This window comes from Serinus canaria, chromosome 7 (genome assembly GCF_022539315.1).
Source record: "Serinus canaria isolate serCan28SL12 chromosome 7, serCan2020, whole genome shotgun sequence".
Lineage (NCBI taxonomy): Eukaryota > Metazoa > Chordata > Aves > Passeriformes > Fringillidae > Serinus > Serinus canaria.
Window position 1 is genome coordinate 3,467,824 of NC_066321.1, and position 22,500 is coordinate 3,490,323.

At 41.9% G+C, this 22,500-nt stretch overlaps 1 protein-coding gene across 1 annotated transcript in view; it reads left to right on the forward strand.

Annotated features, from left to right (window-relative positions):
* The window catches only part of ZEB2 (zinc finger E-box binding homeobox 2), a 114,054-nt gene that overhangs the window by 87,479 nt on the left and 4,075 nt on the right, over positions 1–22,500 (forward strand). The window contains 7 exon segments of the mRNA XM_030241622.2: positions 758–829; positions 6,861–7,049; positions 7,756–7,970; positions 10,456–10,564; positions 11,427–13,109; positions 13,112–13,395; positions 15,469–15,649. Coding sequence (XP_030097482.2) covers positions 758–829; positions 6,861–7,049; positions 7,756–7,970; positions 10,456–10,564; positions 11,427–13,109; positions 13,112–13,395; positions 15,469–15,649 — 2,733 coding nt within the window.

Below are 22,500 nucleotides of genomic sequence, written 5' to 3' on the forward strand. Positions count from 1 at the left end.
CTTCTAAAAGCTATTTTTATTCACTCTGAACCCCCAGGTTCATGAAAAGTAAACCAACCCATAAAAATACATAATAAATAATTTTACACTTGTCATGCTCATTTGCATGTGAATTAATCTGATTTATGGCCATAAAGGCAGACTTTGTCAGTGCACAGAAGATGCAAACAAGTGGTAGTGGCAGAGGAGAACTTCCTACAGTTGAAGATTTGTCACATTTCTGCACCACTCAATATTAATACTTGCTGTGCCTCAAACGAGGTTAAAATGACGGTGACAGCTCAGATCTGTGTGGTGATAGATAGATAGAGAGGGAGATACAAGAAGTTGTTACATTTTCCTTCTGCATTTGCATTTTCTTCCAGGTATAGATCTCACAGCGTCTGTTAACTGATTATTTCTTTAAATAAGTAGGGAAAAAAAGAACAAAAAAAAAAAAAAAAAAAAAAAAAAAAATCCCTTTTTCTCACCCGACTGCTTATTAGATTTGATACTGGGGAAAAGCCCTTCATTTACTCTGAACAAATGGTTCTGTTTTCTACCTCTCTCTGTCATGTTTAAAGTAAATAAGTTCTGTCCCTGCAGCACTGCTGAACTCATTCACTTCCCAGAACAAAGCCATTGTGTAGAGGTCCACAAGAGCCCTTTTCTCTCCTTCCCCGAGCGGGATCTTCCCCGGCTCCGCAGCGTGCTCCCCAGCTTTGTGAGCCACCCACCATCCTGCCTGTGCTAAAAGTGTGCATGCTTTGTTCCACAGAAGAAATGAAGGAAGATTATGACACTATGGGGCCTGAAGCCACAATTCAGACCGCCGGAAACAATGGTACAGGTAAGGCCTTGCATGGAGTGAGCATCACTTTTCTTTGGGATCACGTAGAGCTAGTGGTGCATGAGGCGTGGGAGTGACAAAACAATCTATTTCTTGTTTTGTGTTAAAAAATTGGAAAATACTGATGTATTTGTCCTGGTTTTTAATTTCCCCTCCCAACTTGATTGTGAGAGTTCAGTGACCAATTCATGGGGTGAAGAGTCCTTGCTACCCCTCCTGCGTCCCACAGCATTTTAGCCCCAGCTCCTTGTATCTTCATCCTTGGGAGCTAGTTGTTCTCAGCAGTGTGAGGAGATGTTTTCCCAGGCACGGTGAACCTTGGACAGTTTAAAGCAGCAGGGCCAAGATACAGTGGCCTTTTAATGAGAGAGACTGTACGAAGAGATTGAGGATGAGGATGGGGTGCACTCTCCTCGGCAGCCCCAGGTTTGGGTGGTGCACAGAGTGAGCTGCTTCAGAGACTGAAAACATCTTTTCAGCAAGACACACATAAGCCCCTTACATAGATCCATAGACACACACATATTTATGAGATTATAATGTTTCTGGCTAATCGTTTGTTGGGGGTTTTTCCTCACTTTTAGCATCTCTTTCTTTCCAGTCTTCTTAGAAATCAATACATTTGGTGGCACAAGAAGTGTGACAGAGGTATTTAGCAGGCATCACCTCTGAGCCATCTCTCTTTTTCTTAGCAGAGAAAACCAGCAAAAGGTTCCTGTTGCTATTTTCTAATCCAAATGAATTCAGGGATTTACCATGTTTTTTCCAAAGGCCCCACTCTATCCTCAGCACAGCTGAATGCCATACATCACCCAGTGTTTCTTCTGCATTTTGTCACAATTTGAGATGTTGCAGATAGATTTACACAGCTAAAAGGAAGAGTTTTTTAGTGTAAGTACATTTCTATCCATTCCATTATGAAATTTACTTCGTAGGTAATATTCTCCACAAACATTACTGTAAAAGGTGGTAGCAAAGTCTCACAAGGATTTTATTACTCACACTTGGTAACACCCACATAAAACCCCAGTGCTCTTATTAAGCAACACAAGAAATTTACTTTATCATTCTTGAGGGGGAAAATAATAGGAAAATAAAACCGTATCACTGCTTTCTTCATCCATTAGATTTATTATGCATGAAAGGAGGGTGGAACCGAGGCACAGTTCATCATTACGTGTGTACTTAATGATGTTGCTGAGCAGAACTGGCTACATATGTATCTCAAAAGCTTATTTTACTTCCAAGAGGCTGCAATAAAGTGAAAAATTGTGTTTAGCACTTGGAGAAACAGGATTTTAAGAGACATCTGATTCAGAAACAAGGTTTGATGGTTATCTGAATTACCATTACCAGAGCCTTTGAGGTCCCCTATCAGTCCCTGTGACTTCCTTTGCACATATTTTCCTTGCCATAACAGGCCTTGACTCTTTCATGCTTGCAATATGGTCTGCTTGAAGGGGAAGACTTTGTGTCCTCTCAGTCCCTTCCCTTCCAGTATCTGATGTCCTTGTCTTCCAGCTCATCATTGGCCTCACAAAATCTCTCTGAGGGTGCCATAGAGCCCCTCTGCCAGCCCTGCGTGGGGTCCATGGGGTGTCCTGCCTCTATTGGAAACAGTTTTTCCATGGAAGAAATAAGGGTTACCCCTCCCCAGCTAGATGCACTGCAAACTCACAGCCCAAGGAGTGCTTTGCATTTAGGTGGTCTGCATTTAAAATGCAAGAGCTTCTCTGTGTGTTGCTCCTATCAATTCCTTCCCCAAATGCCCTGTGCAAGTCCTAGGCTCCTCTTTGCTCTGGCTACAATGGGAGGCTTGCTCAAATAACCACCACAAGCTGCTCTGACAGTGTTTAATTCAAGCCTTTTGTCACCTTTTGAGGTGTTCAGAGCCTCTTTCAGTGGAGGCTGATGCCTTGTCAGGTTGGGTAGAACATGTTTCTTTAGTTGCTGCAATCTCCATAGACTCTTAAGAGCAATGTCAGATTACTTAGGCATCATAAATACTCTTATAAATTAAATGCCTGTGCCAATCTTTTAACCTTGAGAGAGAGATGCCAGCTAACTTTGAATACCTGTAGTTTCCTTTATTAGGAGTAAAAGCTTCCCTTCATGCCCAGTGAGGTTCCTCAACCATTATTTGACAAATAAAGGGAAGAAATCAGTCCCTGAGCTGTTGGAGATACTTCCTGGATAGTCTGAGAAGTGTTCAAAGTTTTCTTCTTCAGCCTCACTATAGGCTTTGGGCCTGTCTTGAGTGTTTGGCCTCAGTTTTTCCCTGCAGGTTGTAGGGGATCTAATACAGATGTTCAATAAAGGCTGAGACTCAACCCAATGAAAACATACATCCAACCAGAAAGTTTCTGTAAGTGCATGCAATATCTGTGGTGCACTTTTAACATAAAATTCTCTGCAAAACATTATTAGTGGAGAAAGAAAACTAAAAGGAAAGGTCTCCATTATTAAATTATTCTGCTGTTGTCAGAGTGGCCACTTCCTAGAAGTACTTTAAGAGAAATCTTGTTATCCCTACATTAATCAGCTGCATTTTTATAATGAGCTATGGAGGCTTCATAGTGAAAAAGCAGAAGTGACCATTAGGGTGAAAATTTAGGATTTTGGTCCTGCTAAATGAATTTGTAAATATTTCTGAGGATTTCTGTAATAGGGACTTGAAAAAGTGATGTTTAGCAGAAGAGCTTTTTAAAAGGTGAATGAAGAAATTCTTATGGTTTATTTTATTCTACCTTTTATGGCTATTGCAGCTGGGTTGTTTGCAGAGAACAGATTAACAAAATCCCTGCAAACAAACAGATACATTTTCCTGGTTTTGATTAGTAACATCTGACAAAATTCAAGTAAAGATCTCTTAATTTAAAGAAGGGAAAGAAAAACTTTCAGGGGGAGGAAAACAGAACCAAAACTTGGCAGGTTGGAGGACAGGCCGTTTTCAGGCTGTAATCTGTGTGTACCAATGGGGGCCTCTCACTTCCTGGCTAATGAAGGCTGTGGTTTTATTAGCTTTGTTTGCGATTAAGGGCAGCTATCACCATCTCACAGGACGAGTTCCCACACAAAATAACTGGTCTCCCAAGCTCCTTGGACCTCTCTCCCACTTTATCTTGAAAGGTCCTAAATGCCTCCAAAGATAGCTTTCCTTAATGTGTTTTATTTTTATGTGACACAGCCACATCAGCTTTTGGAGCCGAAAATATTTCTGCTCTCCAGGCTCCAATAATTAATTTAAAAAAGACTTATTTGGTGAGGTCACCCACCATAGATCTCGCAGGAGGGGATGTGCAGTGTGTGTGCAGTGTCAGCCCACAAGGAGTCCGGGAACATGGCTTTGTACATGGGAAATAAATCAGGGCATGGAAGGGGGAAGCAAGTCTTCCACCCAGAAGCTGAAAGACAAACCTAATGGTTGTCAGATGGGTCTTTTTAGTACCTCTGGGTGAGCTTCCAGCCACGTCTGAATTGTCAGTAATGCTGCTGGTGAGAAACCAGACCCACATGGACACCCTTGACTATTTGTGTTAATCTGCAGCTTTGCAGCACTGGTTGTATTGTTTCAGTGAAGGGTCTATCAGCTTTTCCACTAAATCCCCTTGTTTTTAGGGGTTTATAATGTAGACGTAAACATTTGCTTTAGCTCCTGGATTGCATGTACAGACATAGAAGCTAAATAATCCTGAGAATTAGGAAGCCAAGGCTGGTAATATCGCAGCAGTCCTCCACAGCCTGTTGGATCAGCCTGCAGATAGATTTGGGGGCATGTAGAAAGAACCTCATTTTGGTTTGAGTTGGGGATGGAAGCTCCTAATGTTAACTCAGGCCTTACTTGGTAGCTTGAATCCTAATCCTATAAAAGCAGTTGCAAACTCCAAGTACCCCTCATTTACCTGGGGGAGAAAAGGGACACATGGGATCATCCCATGGAGCCATCCCATTTCTCCTCTCTGGAGAAAAACTCCCTCTCCTTGCTTCACTTATTGGTTCATGGCCTAGATTTGGCAAAATTAAACTTGCTTTCCTTGGGTATATTGTTAAGACAAGGGAAGGAGTGAAACTTGAGTAGTGTTAAGCCAGAGGGTAGATGATCTTGTAACACCTGGAAGATCTAGGCATAAAAGGGGAATGACCAGTTAGATTTATAACATAAAAAGTATAGCCTCAGCTCTTTTTTTTCCTGATAAAAACAAGAAGTCCTACGCCTGCTGTGATGCTCTTGTGCATAAGGTGTACTCAGTAACGACCATTTTGCTATATTTCTCTCCCAGAACAACATGGATGCAAAGTACTCTGTCTTCTCCACACTCACACTCCCCTTCTCTAGAAGCTGCTTTGTTTTGGTGTTGAAAGGGGAGAATTGTTCCTCATGCTGATAACAAAGGGTAGCTGGAGTTGCAGTAGGACCGAGAGGAACTCTGTGGTGGGGAAACCATTCCCTACAAAACCACTCTGGTAGGAACAGAAGTTTCCTTCCAAAACCAGGGTCCCATGTCCTGTGCCATTTGGTCACTGTCACTAAAATACTGCAGAACAGTTGAGATGCTGCTCAGCTGGTATGAAAAATAGGGCATATTTGTCTCAGCCAGAGGATTTGATTTTATCGGCTAAAGGGATGAGGTTTACAGAGACGGATATCTACTTTTATCGATGACGCCGAGATCAGAGCTTCAAATCAGGGGCTGCAGGCTCCCAGTTGTGCCCCAGTCAGAGGTCATGGCTCATGTTCACTGCCAGCATCACTGCCTTGCATTTTCGTAGGAAACTGAGGCAAAGCCTTCACCCATTTCTAAACACCAAGGAGCTGGTTAGTCTCTCACTTCCAGTGGTTAAAACCTTAAAACCCTTGATTTCCACGTGTTTACTCCATGTTGCTCCCTGGCATCACTAACAGCAGAATTGTGCTGTTTAGTATTTTACTTTTACATGAACTCCAGAATAGTTCATGGTGTTTCCTCATTTTCCTATTTCACCTCAGCAGAAATACATTAAAAATTTAATCAATCATAAGTTGTTTTTTTCATTTATGGTCAGTTAAAAATAAATATCTTTAGCTCCCTGCCACCAACTGTGTCTCTCAAGACTTGTTAATAAACAAAGTAACACAATTTAGAGGAAGAAAATCGTAATCTCCTTTTTTTCTATTTCTTTTCTAGTATAATGATATTATTATTTGTCTATAGCATCCCAGAGTTTTAAGGTCTTTCCTGTAAGCAGTGTTCATACTTGGAGGAGAAAAGCACAATTTTAGTAACAGGATGCTTTGTAGCTGAGCGTGTATTATGTTTCATGGACATTGCATGGATAGTAAGAAATTGAGGTTCCATTCAAAGAAAAGAAAGAAAACGCTTGCATGGACTGTCAAAGTGGTTTTGGGCTTGGTGACCCTATCATGGTCTAAACCATGTGACTCTATTGCAGAAATCATGAAGCAATAAGTTTCTAAAACAATCCATTCTCTCATTATAAGTTAATTTTTCAGGGAGGAAAGAAAAAGCAGGAAGATGTGAGCAACTTTCTTCTTGTGCTGACAAAAAGCAGCCTGAGGAAAGACCTGTCTCAGAAAAGTCTGGTCTTTTACTACCTGCAATTGTCATCTCCCACGTGGGGACTGTCTCGGGGTCTGCAGGATCCAGGGGCAGCTGAGCTCAGTCCTGTAGATCGAACTGGGCTCATGCCAAAAGCTGTGGGACCCCCAGGAGCCCCGTGAAGGTTGTTCAGGTTCCAGCAATGAAAGATTACCTGCATTACCCAAGCCTCATAAACTTCTCCTGCTGCCCTGTAGAGCCCCGTGTTCTTGTTAATTTAACTGCCTGCCCTTACTTCCACCCACACTGGTGGAAAGCCCACATTAATTTTATTAGGAGCTGGAGAAAGGTTGATGGGAGCAAGGATCCAGCTGCAGCTCCAGCCTTGTAGCTCCATGTAGTACATCTGCTCAACCTCTAACACTGGTGACCAGCCCAGGCTCTCTGGGATGGTGCACTCAACCACCCTTTCTTTTCCCCCTCTCTTATTTTAGTGAAGAACGCAAATTGCACGTCGGACTTTGAGGAATATTTTGCCAAAAGGAAACTGGAGGAAGGAGATGGGCATGCAGTCAGCATAGCAGAGTACCTGCAGCGCAGCGACACAGCCATTATTTACCCTGAAGCCCCTGAGGAACTGTCTCGCCTTGGCACTCCAGAGGCCAATGGGCAAGAAGAAAATGGTGAGGCTGTAATTCATTTTTAGCCAGTATCCTGACCTCGTGCAGCTGTTGCAATTATAAATGCACTACATGCCTGGGTGTTTACCTTAAAAATTGAAGAACAGCTGCAGCGGCATGGAATTTCATGAGCAAAGATTGGGGCTGTAATTTCAGTGTATTGTGATTTTTTAGTCAGCACATTTGTATTATTTGGTGGGTGAACTGAAGAGCTGAATTTAAAGAGGAGAAAGGCTGCTGCTCTACTTGGGAGTTTGGGAAGTTTTAATTGAGTTTTAATGCAACAAAAGACAGAGTAGCCAGCCTATTGCTCTCCAATGCCTTGATAAATAATTGGAGAAGAGTCAGTAGGAAGGATTCGGTCAATGGCATAAGTAACATAATGAGCTGGGGCTGGAATGCAAATTGCCAATTGATCAGGAAAAGTATTCCTTAGTTTTCAAGCCAGCCAGGTCTGCGGGAGGAGTGATGCCCATAATTAATTTCCCGGCGAGGTCCGGTGCGGGCCCTGCGAGTCTGCCGTGGGCGTGCGCGGGTGCCGGTGCCTCCCGCCGCCGGTTGGAAGCGCCGTCCCTCCCTCCCGGGCAGCAGATTGCGGCGATTCCTCTCATACCATCCCGGGCAATCAGCCCATGAGCTGCCATTGATTTGCTGACCTTTTGGCCTGCCTCTCTCTTCCCCCCCTCCCTGCCACCACCCCGGGGTGCAGACCTGCCACCTGGAACTCCAGATGCCTTCGCCCAACTGCTGACCTGCCCCTACTGCGACCGGGGCTACAAGCGCCTGACGTCCCTCAAGGAGCACATCAAGTACCGCCACGAGAAGAACGAGGAGAACTTCTCGTGCCCTCTCTGTAACTACACGTTTGCCTACCGCACCCAGCTCGAGCGACATATGGTGACACACAAGCCAGGGACAGATCAGGTGGGGGGCTGGTTTTAAGTGATTTCTTTCTGTAATAACCCCTTAGAGAAACGATATTGCTTTGATTGGCAATCATTATTAATTTTTCATGGCATTTTGAAGATGCAGATCTTTTAATGGTAATAGCTTTAATTGAGGTCTAAATGATTTTTTGATGGTCTCTTCTAATATGATTTAATAGTCTTATGTTCACGATCGAATGAGTGTGTTAATTTCTAATTTAGAAATTTTATTTGCACTTTAACTTGACTTTAGTTTCGTTTTTATGTTCCTCAAAAAGTGAATGAAACTGTAGCATTTTAATTATACATTATTAAACATCTCAGCAATTTTAATTCCATTTTTCACCTAGTGTTACTTTGCAGTGTTGCAAATAGGAGCTCCAAGACACACTAAAAGATCCGCTAATATTTTTTCATTACTTTTTGAGTAACCTTTTCAATCACATGAAATTATGCGTATTTTGTATAATCGTTTGTTAGACATAATTACACATTTTGAGAAGAACTCTTCCGACAGTACATATAGGCTATCATTTGTGATTGTGCCACTAGAATTGGGCATTGCTCTCACTTGTATAGCCCGGCAGCGTATCTGCAATAAATCAGAGCCGTTTTTTCCTCGATGGGGTTCGTGTAATATTATATCAGTGCCACATTTAAGGAAATGCTGGTGTCTCAAACAGGTGACTGAGCTTCCCTAGTGCTCCTAGATGGGCTGGTGATAGACGTGGGCCACAAAATTCTTTACACACCAGCAGAAAAACTGCTCCTAGCTGGAGAATTACTTCTAAAAACCCATCTTAAGGAGGGCTGTAATGGAAACTCAAATGGCGTGGTTAAAAGTTGAATAAATAGATGTGTGCATTGTGTCAAATTATAAAGCCTTTATGCTGTATTTATTTTTTTTTAAAACCTGAAAATCACAATCTGCTGGATTTCTCTTGGTAGGTTTTTCTCAGCAGAAGGTAAATTCAGTTAGGCAAACACACATCTTCCTAATCACACGATTTTTGCAATTAGCATTTTTAAGAGAACCGTATCTTTTGCTTGATCTTAAATCAATATAAATGACTCCAGAGCTCTTTCTCCTTTCTTTCCTTCCCATGGCTTTTCCAGTAGACAAACACATTTTTCCATGTATATTTTTCCTAACCTGATCCACTGTAAGGTTTTTCCTTTTGCCTCGTATCATTAAAAACGCCAGGGGAGGGAACAAAACCCGCCTGGATATTTATCCAATGTAACTGCCTGAAATTTCACATGCGAGAGCGCGCTGGTACTGGCGCATTATGAATGGTAGCTTTGGTGTTGAAAAGTCCCCTCATTTGCTCATGGCATTTACAATTAGTAAATTAAAATGATTGTATCATATTAACAGTGGCACAACTAAAGTTTATAGTAGTCCTCGGAGGGCGATGGGGGGAGACAAAACAGCTGTTGCTGTTTGTTTATGCAACTCAGCAACATATGAGCGCGGGTCCCTCAATGGCGCGCGGCGGGCTGGGCTCTGCTTGATCTTTGAAGGTTGCTGCTGTTTGAACAAACCTCCCTGTGTCCCATGTAACACCATCTGTCTCGCCAGGAATGTGGGAAGAGGCAGCACACCCTCGCAGTTGTCATACCGTTTCGGCGCTGCCTTTTTTTTTTTTTCCCTTCCTTTTTTCCCCCCCCTTTTTCCCCCTCCCTGCTCCTGCAAAAAGCTTTTGTGTCGTGGTTGCCTGCAAAAGGCTGACCTCCTACCTTGAGCATCCAGAGTGGCAACATGATTATCAAGATAATAATTATTTTTTAATTTTTTTTTTCTCTCCAAATTCAAAGTCATTGGGCTTTCCTTGCTTGTTGCAAAAAGGTCAGCTTCCTTTGATTATATCTTTACACCCCTTTTAACTTTCAACTTTCCCTCGCCCCTCAGAAGAGCACCAGGGAAAAACATGGCACGAAAGGTAGCTCAAGTCATTCCTGCTGCTCTGTGATTTTAAAAAAACATTTCCAGCAGCAGCTTATGCTAAGACACAGTCTCTCCTGCTTGATAATGAATTAAATCTTACACAAAATGCCACTAACGACAGTGTTTCTCTCTTTCCTCCACATGCAGTAAACAGAATTTTTAAACAAGCTGAGTCCCACATGTTCAGAATCTGCTAGGAATATTAAGAGCCACAAATCTTCTTATAAAACTGTTTCTCCCATTGTAAGATACCTTAAAGCAACACATTTCTGATGAGAGACTTAGGAAATAATTCTAAAGCAAATATCGAATGCTCATGTGAAAGTATTTTCTCATTTGTTTCGGTTTACTGCCAACATTTTGATTTTTATTGCAACGCTGATGAGACAAATAAATGTACATGCAGACCTTTTGGTCCGCTTGACGAATTCAGACACACATTAATTTAATTTTTGGTTTTTAAGCTTGAAATTCATGGTTTCTCTTGCATAAAATTCATGTTGGGATCTCTTTTGTTTTCTTCTTTTCCTCCCAGCACCAAATGCTGACCCAAGGAGCAGGCAATCGCAAGTTCAAATGCACTGAGTGTGGCAAGGCCTTCAAATACAAACACCATCTGAAGGAACACCTGCGAATTCACAGTGGTGAGTAGCGGAGGTGCTGGTGTGCTCATTTGCATTTTGTTTAATTAGCTGAGTTTTAAAGACTGCTTAAAATTTACACAGTTCTGCTTCTGGCTTCTTGGAGCTACCAAGGTATTTCATAAGTGATATCTGAGTCATCCTCATTTATCATGCTGTTAATACCACGGTCTTGCTAAAAGATTTGGAAATAGTAAAGCTTCCTGCAAATAATATAGATTGTTTGGCAGTTTGAGTTCAGAAGCGTTCATTCATCGCTGTGCAGCGGGAGCCTGAAGAGTCCATTATATTTTCCAAAATAAAAAGTCCCCCTGAGTGAAATACAACTCATATTCTCAGATAACAAGAAACTGCCAAGCCTCTCAGATTGAATGACTTGGGCATTTTGGCTCTCCTACTTGATGCAGAATTCAGCACACAAAATGTCACCAGGCTCAGCCCAGGCACAAACTGACGTGGAGGTTCTAACATCAGGACTCAGTTTCTCATACTGGTGCTCATATCCGGTGAAAATTCCATTCTGGGGGAGAAAAAAATTTAAAAGAAATAAATCAAATTTGAACAGTCTGAATTTGATTTGACTGTCTTCCCTACAGGGTGCTTACCTGTGATTTGCCCTGGTCAGTCTGGAGCCAATCTCACACTTTGATGGCTTTTGCCAGTTGGAGACCCTGGGTCCAAACTGACCTCAAAACCTGTAGAAAGAGGAGGGTAAAGAAAGCAGTGGTGGTGTGTGGCCATGCTCAGAGAATTAATATTTCTTTCACTATTAATCACTGGACGATCAGATAGATAGCAAGAGCAATCTCTCGCAATTATAGCAGCAAGAATGATAATTAACATTTGGTTTTAATTATCATTTTAGGTGAAAAACCATATGAGTGTCCAAACTGCAAGAAGCGTTTCTCCCATTCTGGCTCCTACAGTTCGCACATCAGCAGCAAGAAGTGTATTGGTTTAATCTCTGTAAATGGCAGAATGAGAAACAATATCAAGACGGGTTCTTCTCCTAATTCTGTATCTTCCTCTCCTACTAATTCAGCCATCACACAGCTGAGAAACAAGCTGGAGAATGGCAAACCACTTAGTATGTCTGAGCAAACAGGCCTACTGAAAATTAAAACAGAACCACTAGATTTCAATGAGTACAAGGTTCTTATGGCCTCACATGGGTTTAGTGCAACTAGTCCTTTTATGAATGGTGGACTTGGAGCAACCAGCCCCTTAGGAGTTCATGCGTCTGCTCAAAGTCCAATGCAGCACTTAGGTGTAGGGATGGAAGCACCGTTGCTCGGGTTTCCTGCGGTAGGCAGCAATTTAAGCGAGGTGCAGAAGGTCCTACAGATTGTGGACAACACGGTTTCCAGGCAGAAAATGGACTGCAAGGCTGAAGAGATTTCCAAGTTGAAGGTTTACCACATGAAGGATTCATGCTCTCAAGCCGAGGAACAAGGAGTTACCTCCCCCAATATTCCCCCCGTGGGTCTTCCAGTAGTAAGTCATAATGGTGCCACTAAAAGTATTATTGACTATACATTAGAGAAAGTCAATGAAGCCAAAGCTTGCCTCCAGAGCTTGACCACAGACTCGAGGAGGCAGCTCAATAACATTAAAAAAGAGAAGCTGCGAACCCTAATAGACCTGGTAACTGAAGACAAGATGATAGAGAACCACAACGTATCCACTCCATTTTCATGCCAGTTCTGTAAAGAAAGCTTTCCTGGTCCCATTCCGTTGCATCAGCATGAGCGTTACCTGTGTAAAATGAACGAAGAAATCAAGGCAGTCCTTCAGCCTCATGACAACATGGTTCCCAACAAACCTGGAGTGTTTGATAAGCAAGCCCTCTTGCTGTCATCAGTACTTTCTGAGAAAGGAATGACTAGCCCCATCAACCCATACAAGGACCACATGTCTGTACTTAAAGCATATTATGCTATGAATATGGAGCCCAACTCTGATGAACTACTGAAAATTTCCATTGCTGTTGGCCTTCCTCAGGAATTTGTGAAGGAATGGTTTGAACAAAGAAAAGTCTACCAGTATTCAAGTTCCAGGTCACCATCACTGGAAAGGGCCAGTGCCAAGGTGGCGCTGGCTGCCACCAACAACACTCCCACTAAAGACTCTTTGTCAGCCAGATCTCCAATTAAGCCTGTGGACTCTATAACTTCACCATCTATAGCTGAACTCCATAACAGTGTTACTAATTGTGATACTCCTCTCAGGCTAACAAAACCTCCTCATTTTACCAATATTAAGCCAGTTGATAAATTGGACCACTCTAGGAGCAATACTCCTTCTCCTTTAAATCTTTCTTCCACATCTTCTAAAAACTCCCACAGCAGTTCTTACACTCCAAACAGTTTCTCTTCTGAGGAGCTTCAGGCTGAGCCATTGGACTTGTCTTTACCAAAACAAATGAAAGAACCCAAAAGTATTATAGCCACAAAGAACAAAACAAAAGCTAATAGTGTAAGTTTAGAACACAACAGTGTTTCTTCATCATCTGAAAACTCAGATGAGCCACTGAACTTGACTTTTATCAAGAAGAGTTTTCTAATTCAAATAATCTGGATAAAAGCACTAACCCAGTATTTGGTATGAACCCATTTAGTGCCAAACCTTTATACACAACACTTCCACCACAGAGCGCATTTCCCCCAGCCACTTTTATGCCACCAGTCCAGACCAGTATTCCTGGGCTGCGACCATACCCAGGACTAGATCAGATGAGCTTCCTACCACATATGGCCTATACCTACCCAACTGGAGCAGCTACTTTTGCCGATATGCAGCAAAGGAGAAAGTACCAGCGGAAACAAGGATTTCAGGTAAATGGTTTCAACAGTTTTCTGCTTTGAAAGGCTAGAATTTTGTATTTTGTGATGTGTCCTCTTAGAGAAGAAAAAGCCCAAAGCTATAATCAACATTTCCAACAAAATTAGCAGAGTTTATTTAAGTCTGAACTTGGAAAGATGCGCTGGAATAGGAAAATAAACTGCAGTTAACTTAAGAGTACCTCTACTTGGATTCAGAAGTACCAATTACTTTGAACAGACATAATGAACTTTGTTCTGTTAACAGTTCAGCCGTTTCTCTTTAGATTCGTATAGCAATATAATAATAATAATAATAATAATAATAATAATAATAATAATAATAATAATAATAATAATAATAGTAGTAGTAGTAGTAGTAGTAGTAGTAGTATTGATAATGTCCATAAAAAATTGTATCCTAGAGGAAAAAAGGAAGGAAACTTTAAAGTGAAATTTATCTCTTCAAGGCATAACTACACTTCATGAGAAATGTAGTTTCTAATGAGAAAAGAGAGCAGTGGGAGACCCCTTTGGAATCACCTTGGTACTCAGGCACAAAGTTGCAGGCCTCTAAGCAGACATCCATAGAGCCTCATTGACACTGTAATCCATTGAAAGAGATTCCTTCCCTATATTTTTGGGGGATTGTTCACCCACTATTCATGGGAAAGTTGTCCTCTTCTTACGAATGTCTGGGGGATGAGAAACATTGACCCATAGCTCCTTCCTTTGGGCCACCTACTAGTCTTCCCAGTCTCTTAGGCCTCTAATCCTGCCAGTCATCTGGAACAGCTTTGAAAAAACCCCAGAGATTAAATGAAATTATTTGGAGAGGTAGCAGCCAGGGCCCTTAATCGCAGACAAAGTCCTTCCCTGGACACGCAATCTGGGTCAGCCCTTCTTTGTGCCCAGGTGCAACCCATAATTCTTCCCTCCGGTTGTCCCACAGTCAACACAGGTGTAACAAAGGATTTTGTCCCTTGCATGCCTGCAGTGAAGAGCAGCTCCACAGAAGTCTTGTACTTTTATAGCCTTTTGCTGGGTCTATTCAGATATAATGTACAGAGTTTAGTTAAATGAGATTACCTGATTATAGATTAATAATTTTTTCTTACATTTGCGCCTGTTCCCCCATGTCCTATTACCGTCCATTAGTAATTTTACTGACTAGTAAATGTTTTATAGTTTCAAATGTGAAAATCAGGTATGGTTTTACATTACAGACTGTAATCCCTCTTTGCACAATAGGAGCATAAATAGCACTGCACCTCCATAACAGCTGTTCCACTATTCCAATTTACAGTACATCTGCCCTCTTTGTAAATGTATTTAAGCCTATTTAATCTTCTCTAATATTAATTAGTGCAAACCTAGTCTAAGAAAACTGAACTGTGTGATAGCAAATGGAAATGTATGTTATCATGCAAGTTTGCACTCTCTTTGGATCGAGACAAAATAAATATCAAGAAATTTAATAATTTACTGATCCACATTCATTATTGCTTAATGCTGAAGGCTGTTTTAACATAGATAGAACATTGATAAAAAGTGTTATTAATATTCCCTATTTCAAATTACAAAATTAAATATAAAAATATAGCTTGAGGCCTTTAGTCGGGAGACATACATTTAAATGGATTGCATAATAATAACATTTGTACCTAAATATAAAATTCAATTAAAACCTTTCTACAGATACGGAATACACCCAAGTTTTGGAATTTTGAAAGGAGTGATCCCTTAACTGTTGCTTACATTTACCTCTGTAAAATAATACAATACCTTTTGCTGGCCATGAAAAGCCTCCTCTTCACACTTTCTTGGAAATATTTAGTGCTGATATGGTAAATACTGCTGGTTTGTGCAAACCACGTTACTGCAGAGTGCTCAAAGACAGAAAGTTGGTTTGAGGCATAGAAGTAGAAGGCTCCTCGTTATTTCCATACTTTCCATCATCTGTAGTTTCATTATTCATATTCCTAAGCAAAGAGGGACCACCAAGGAATGATTGTAACTTCCCTGGGGTGGTTGGTGGGCAGGGTTGGTGGTGGGAGCAGCTTTTGCTGACGAGTGGTTCCCTCACAGGGAGAATTGCTTGATGGAACCCCAGACTACATGTCCGGCCTCGACGACATGACGGACTCTGACTCCTGTCTGTCCCGAAAGAAGATCAAGAAGACAGAAAGTGGCATGTACGCGTGTGACTTATGTGACAAGACATTCCAGAAGAGCAGTTCCCTGCTGCGACACAAATACGAGCACACAGGTAGGGCAGCCGAGCATGCCGAGGGCAGGATTGAGGGTCGTGCTCTGTTCTTCACAGTCCTTCATGAGTACATTTGTGCAGGTGCTGAGGCTTTCAAAAAATTATTTTTCTCTGTTCTGGCTTATTTTTAAAATTTTTTTTAATGGTTATTGCGTGGTTAAGGACAGTTGGGTGTGATGGGGTGAATGTTGGTAGGTGCTGTGGCAATCATTATCTCCCAGGCCAAGCCCTCTGGAAATGAGACAGGCCCTAGCACTCAGAGACAACTGCAACTTGGTCAATAAAAAATCCGGCATGGGAAGGAGGAGTGACAGTGTATTTCTTGTTTCTTAGACACTATCTGACCCTGCTCCATTTAATCCAATAGGAAAAGGGCCACTGACGTTAGCAGCATGAGAGCTGGCTCTGGCCAAGTTATCTGAAAGTCAACAGCTCAGGGGGTTTCCTCTTGCAGTGATTTTGCACATCAGCAGCATAAGCAGGTTGCAGTTCACTTTTTCACTTCCCAGTTAATGCCCAGGGAAGGTTCCCTTCTTTCCTGAGCAGGAAGTGATTTTTGTCTAGTTCAAGGAAGCTTGCCAAAACTCACCATGCATTGTCAGCTTAAAAAATACTTTGGTTTGAAAAAGACCTTCTATCACACCTATGCTGGCCGTGGTTCCCCTTACAAACAGTGCTCCCTTCCCCACTGTCAGCCAGGACAGAGCTCTCTGAGGGCCGCACATTGGCTCAGCATGTTTCAGTTTGGGGAAAATGGGACCGGAGCTTCCCAAATAATAGAGATATCAAGTTATGTTGGACAAAGGGAATGTGAATTATCATCTGAATTATTGTGCAGCAGGACATAAACCAAACTCCAACTTCCTAGAGTTAGAAAAAGTTTACTCAGGAGGAAACTTGCCTTAACTTTGAAAGCTGAGTCCTGCTTCAGGAAATGAAGCAAGTCACATCATCCTTCAATCTCACCATGTGAGGGTAAAAACCTTATACCTCTCTATTAATACATCTTCCAGGCCCCACATAACCCTTTGGCTTTTCACAGATGAAAAATTTACAGTTCAGAAGTAGACGGTGCCTTGAAAATCAAAATCCTTTACTTTGTTATTTTTCCTTCTTATACTTTTCTTCCAAATTTCAAGCTAATCCCACAACGGAAAACACAAAAGGAAGTTAAAATACACATGGGATTAGGAAAGAAAATTAAAAGCAACATTTTGGACTAGATCAGCCAGTTCATTGGCAGAATGTGCTTCCCACTACATTATTCAGATCAAATTGTTTATTCAGTAGAAGAAGCTTTGAAGGCTTTACGTCCCTGCACCTTTCCTCTCCTGAATGATTTTATTACAGCCATCTGCAAACATTATGGTTTACTACACTACTACTGTAAAGCTCTTATGTTGGAACTGGCCTTCATATATATCGGGATCTGGACATATGGTTGAATCCCATAAAGTTGGTAGTCCATAAGGTCGACAGACATATGGTTGAAGGGCTGAAAATTTGACAAGCTGAAATGTGTGCAATCACCTTGATTTGCAAAATAAACTGCATTTGTAATAGCAAAAATATGTTATGGTCTTGAAGTAGCATGGGAACCTACTGCCTAGAAAAATGCCACACATCTGCAACGTGGGGACTCTTCTCCTGCTTCTTTCCTCTGTCCCTTTTGGCTTCTCAACTTCACGTCCATCAATTTTATGGGACTCAGCCTTATGATCCAGAACATGTATAGGGTGTCAGATTTAATACACTCGAACTACAGCACATCATCAGGCTGGAGCCTGGCATTTAGGGAGAGGAAGGATGGTGTTGTGGCAGAGGCACTGAGAGCATTGCACTCTCCCCTGCCTCACCACAGACTGCCTCAGTGAATTGCAGCAAATTGCTTCAGCTTTCTCTCACCTTCGCCCATCTTTGAAACATGGAGAAATGATACCAGCCCGCCTCTCTGGGGTGTTGTAAATATTAATTCATGATATCCTGTGATGGAGCTCACTGGATAAAGAGGGAAGTACTATTATCAGGGAAGTGTTTGCTTTTATGGAGCCTCAGTGCATCATGCCAGTGTTTGAGTGGGTGGAAGCTCTGAAGGGCTTGGCTGGGCCAGCCCCAACACCTCATGCACAGCCTTCAGGAGGCACACTGCACTGGCATTCTGGCTGATGGCTCAGGTGCCTCTTAAGTGAATTTCAAACTAATTTGATAGTTTCAGGCAGAGCTTGTAATTGCATTAATAACATAGGTGTGAAACTACAGCCCATGTTCACTGGAAGGGACTAAATTGAAAGTAACTCTCTTCTGCCTTTGGGGTCATTGTAAGAGCAGGCCCAGGTTTTTCAACCAACTTTTTGAGACCCAAAAATGAGAAAGAAAGCCTTTTTTTTCTGAGGGTATTGCTGTTTTCTGAGCAGCTGATCATGACCTGTTGTAGCTTCATTAAAAACTTGTTTTAGGAGGAATTGGAGCATTTTCTATCTTTCCTGGAGAAGCACAAAATAATGGATGTTGTTTGTAACAATCTCCTTTTTTTCTGTGTAAAAAGAATATATGTGTTTTATCAGAACTTTGGGACAATCAGATTTTTATTTGTCACCCCTTCTCAAGGTCTGTGTATCTATTGCAGCCAGTGATAGAACAAGGGTTAAAAGAGTCAGACAGAGGCCCCTAAAAATTTATCACAGAGAAATCATTAGAATCAAAACATTGTCAGGTAAAACTATATAAGCTGTCTGAATCATTGTTTATTGTTAATCAAGTGTTGTAAAGGAGAAAACAGGAATGCTTAGGAGTTGTAGTGGAGCTGAGCTTATGTGCCAGGGCAAGAAGAATAGGATTTGGCCAGTTCTTTTTGTCAACCCAAGAGCTTTTGGTAGGACCATGCAGCCAGCTGTAGGACAAAGAGCTCTATGATTACCTCTGTACACCATGCTTGCCACAGCTGGAGCACAGTAGAAAAAGGGCCACAAATGTCGCAATCCATAGTTTTTTTATTTGTGCAGTATTGGTGGTATTCTGTAATGGCTTTCAGCTTCATGGGGAGAATGAAAATTTGTTGTGTTACTGCAATGAGTGAATTGCATTGGTTCTGGCTCATCTGAAATTTAGTGTAGAGGCCACTGTTGCAGAGCCAAATTCTGACAATTTAATTTTGGGATGCCATCGAATTTTGAGAGAAGTTCTGTGTCCCTCTTAGAGTCTGAGCTTCACAAGGTCCTGTTTGCCTCAAGCCAGGGGATGCAGTGCTGTAATTAGGGTGTAGAACATGGCAGGTAGCACAGGCATTCAGTGCTCACATGATTTTCCTGTGGAATCTTAGAGACTCGTCCTAATTTGGACTGGCTGAAATTAGTTGAGCCAATATGGGATGTGTCTAATCTCAGATTTTTCCAAGCTGCTTAGCACAAGGTTCAAGACACTTTCCTTATGAAAGGTGAAGAAGGTGGTTGCCTTCACGGCAAGGCATCGGTGCTTTGGCAAGCAAAAAATTCTTGGTGCTGCTCATAAGGAGGGAAACCAGGAGTGGGTGAGTGAGCAGGAGAGCAAACAGAAAATCAGAGCATCTAGAAATACAGACAAATCCTGGCTCCTGGTCCAGCGATGGAGGAGTAAGGTGAAGGTTAATGTTTGTTCTGCCCTCGTCAACGCCCGTGTCTGCCACACACCAGCTTTGTTGTAGCTTCACAGGGGAACTCTCAGCGTGCCTGCTCTGCAACAAAAGCTGGAAACAGTTTTTCAGAATCCTACCTAGAAATTTAAAATCCTTTCATTGTTGTTCTATATTACATCATATTCTATTTTATTACTTGTGTGGGCTGTCGAGGGCCTCACAGCTGTGCTAGGGCTTTCATCCTTTCCTTTTCCACTGTATATTTTATTAAGACCTCTTTTTTATTTTTGTAGCTTTCATGCTGATGCAAGCACTAGTTTTATTTCCAGATTGATTCTGTAAACTAAATATTGTTCTTGAGCCTGGTAGCAAATCAGCTCTCTCTGGCTAGTATTTTGAATTCCCAGCTTGGGAGTTTTCTTTATTTAGAGCTTGATTCATAAAAAATTTACATGCTATTTAAAGGTTATTTTTTCTTGCTTTACTCTGATACAAGTTTAGAATTCCCCATTTTACACTCAAATAAAAGGATATATTCTATGTTTGCGTCTGCAGACAAGGTCTCCTATTGAAACAGAAACAGGTGCAGCTTGGGCAATTATATATAAATTGCATTTATCTTGCACCTTTGACCGCCTTGCTATGCTCTGGCCACTAATCCATCTCCATTGGGACTACATCTAACATCCAAACCCCCTAGTAGCTTTAAAAGAACTGCCTTAAAAAAAAAAAACAAACAACAAACTGTCACAAAAATGTTTCCTTCTTTCCTCCGAAGAGTGGGATTTCTGTTTGGCCCCCTCCCATGGAAAAGAGACCCACTTGCCTTAGGCAAAGGATGGGTGATATTTAGTCTGGGACCAGTGATATCTTGTGATCTGATGTCTTGTGACTTTTATACCACTGCAAATGGGAAATGCAGAGCTTTTCAGTCAAAGACATTTAGCCCAGGAAGATTGAGAGATACTTACTATCAGAGATTTGTTGTTGTTGTCTTGTTTTAACAGAAATGCAATTTTAGAGGCTTTGCAAACAGATTAGTTATAACTTCCCCTCTGTAGATTGAGCGTGGGCCCCCATGGGAACCTGTGTTTTGCAACAAAATAAAGGCCCAAACATTTCTTCCAGATATTTGATCTAGAGATTTATGAGCCCTCCTGTGAGCTTCCTTGGGTCCACCTGTCCTAGCTGCATCCCCCATGGATGACACAGGGGATCTCGGATGGGATGGGATACAAGCTGTGGGGTGGGATGTCAAATCTGCTTCCTTTTGACTTATCTCTTCTCCAATGATGTTAAGAATGTTGTGGCACTGCATGATGGTGCTCTAGAACAAGATGATGGCTTCAAAATGAAGAGTGGGTTTAGATATCAGGATCTAGATATTATGGAGATATTATTAGATACCATGAAGAATGTCTTCACTGTGAGGGTGGTGAGGCTCTGGCCAGGTTGGATGGGGCTTGGAGAAACCTGGTCTAGTGGAAGGTATCCTTGCCCATGGCAGGAGGTGGAATGAGATGAGCTTTAAGGTCCCTTCCAACCCAAACTGGCTGGGGATTCTATGATTTCCTAAAGTTGTAGGTCCTCCTCATCCACCTACAATTGCTGACTTACCCCTATCCCCAGTGTAAAATACCTTAGCCCAGTTTTGTTTTATGACCTACTAACTAAACACTCATTTTAAATGGCTGAAATACTGGGTTTTGCACATGAGGGGAAGAAAATAATTCTGCAAATGTTCGGAAACCTGATACATTTAAAAACATATTTCAATTAGTGTTGTAACAGCTGCACACTGAGCACAGCTAAGGTATGTTATGTGGTGTCTGAACAAAGAACTTTGCCCAAGCTGTCAGGTTCCCTCAGATCAAAACTGAGGCCTTGATATGGCCTTGTGGTAGACTAAATAGCTCTAGCATTGCTTTTTTAGTGCTAACATAAATTAATATAAAAATATGAAGTATTTTCATCTGTTCATTTCTAAATTAATTTATAAAATATGGATGATTCCCTGCCAGGCTACATCTGTGTGTGGCATGACTGCCACGTGCAAGGGATGAGCAAAGCAGGCAAAGACTGAGGGACAAGCACATCACCCAGGCTTTGGAAGGGTGGCTGGAGGCAAGTCTGGATGAGAGCAGTGGAGGTGGTTGACTTCTGTTTGAGGAAAGGAAAAGTGCTGGGAGCTGGATGGAGCACAACTGTGGGGCAAGAATCATAGAATGGTTTGGGTTGGAAGGGATCACTAAAAGTCATCTAGTCCCTGCAATGACCAGGGAAACCTTCTTCTAGACCAGGTTGCTCAGGCCCCCATCCAATATGACCTCAAATGTTTCCCAGGATGGGACAGAGAAGGTGTAGTGGGCATGTAATGTAATGTGCCATAAAAAAATCAGGGAATCCAAAGTGATGGTGGAGAAGTGGAACAGGACAAGGGTTGGGCTTGTTGATGTTAGGGAACAGTAAGTCAGAGGGAGGGACTGAGATAATGTGGGCAGTTCAGTGAGGAGGACGCTAAAAAGTTGCTGAGGGAAAGCAGAAAGTCTGCAAGGAGCAAAAAAGAAATAAAATTAGCAATTATTAGGTATTAGCAAGGGGACATCAATGTGTTGCTCTGAGGGTAATCAGCAGGAGAAGTGGGTCAGGGCAGAGGTTCATCCCATTGGGTGTTGGTAGGGCTGGGAAAGCTCCCACCTCACCCATGAAGGTTTTCCACTGGCAGTGCTGGGGTTTGAGAGCGCTTAGGCTGAGAGTGCTTTGGGATTTTAAGCTAATTTGAGTAAGTGACTTGATCGTGCTTAAATCTCCCGAGCTAAGACTCTGGGATTTCCCCTTCGTGGCTAAACTTGTGCCCTGAATCGCAGGTAGCTGACTCCAGCTCTGGATTTGGTGCACCCCTAGGTCAAGGCTGGAGGTTCAAAGCCAAAATACATTTATAGCTCAAAGCCCAGAGTTTTCTTTGAGTTTGACTTTAAACCAACAGGTTAAATTGGCAGAAATGCAGATTTAAGAAACAGTTCACGCAAGTAATACTGCTATAATTCAGTACATCAAGTTTGAATTTTCGATTTTAATATAAGGAGAAATAAAGGAAAAAAAGAAACCTTGTGTGTGTGCAGACCTAGGAAAATGTCTTACAAAGAAATGCAGTCTGAGCCCTAATTTCCAGGCATCTACTGATTTCCCTGTCACTTGGGTTACTTTAGCTGTGGTTTCTCCTGTATTTTCCTTGCTGCCA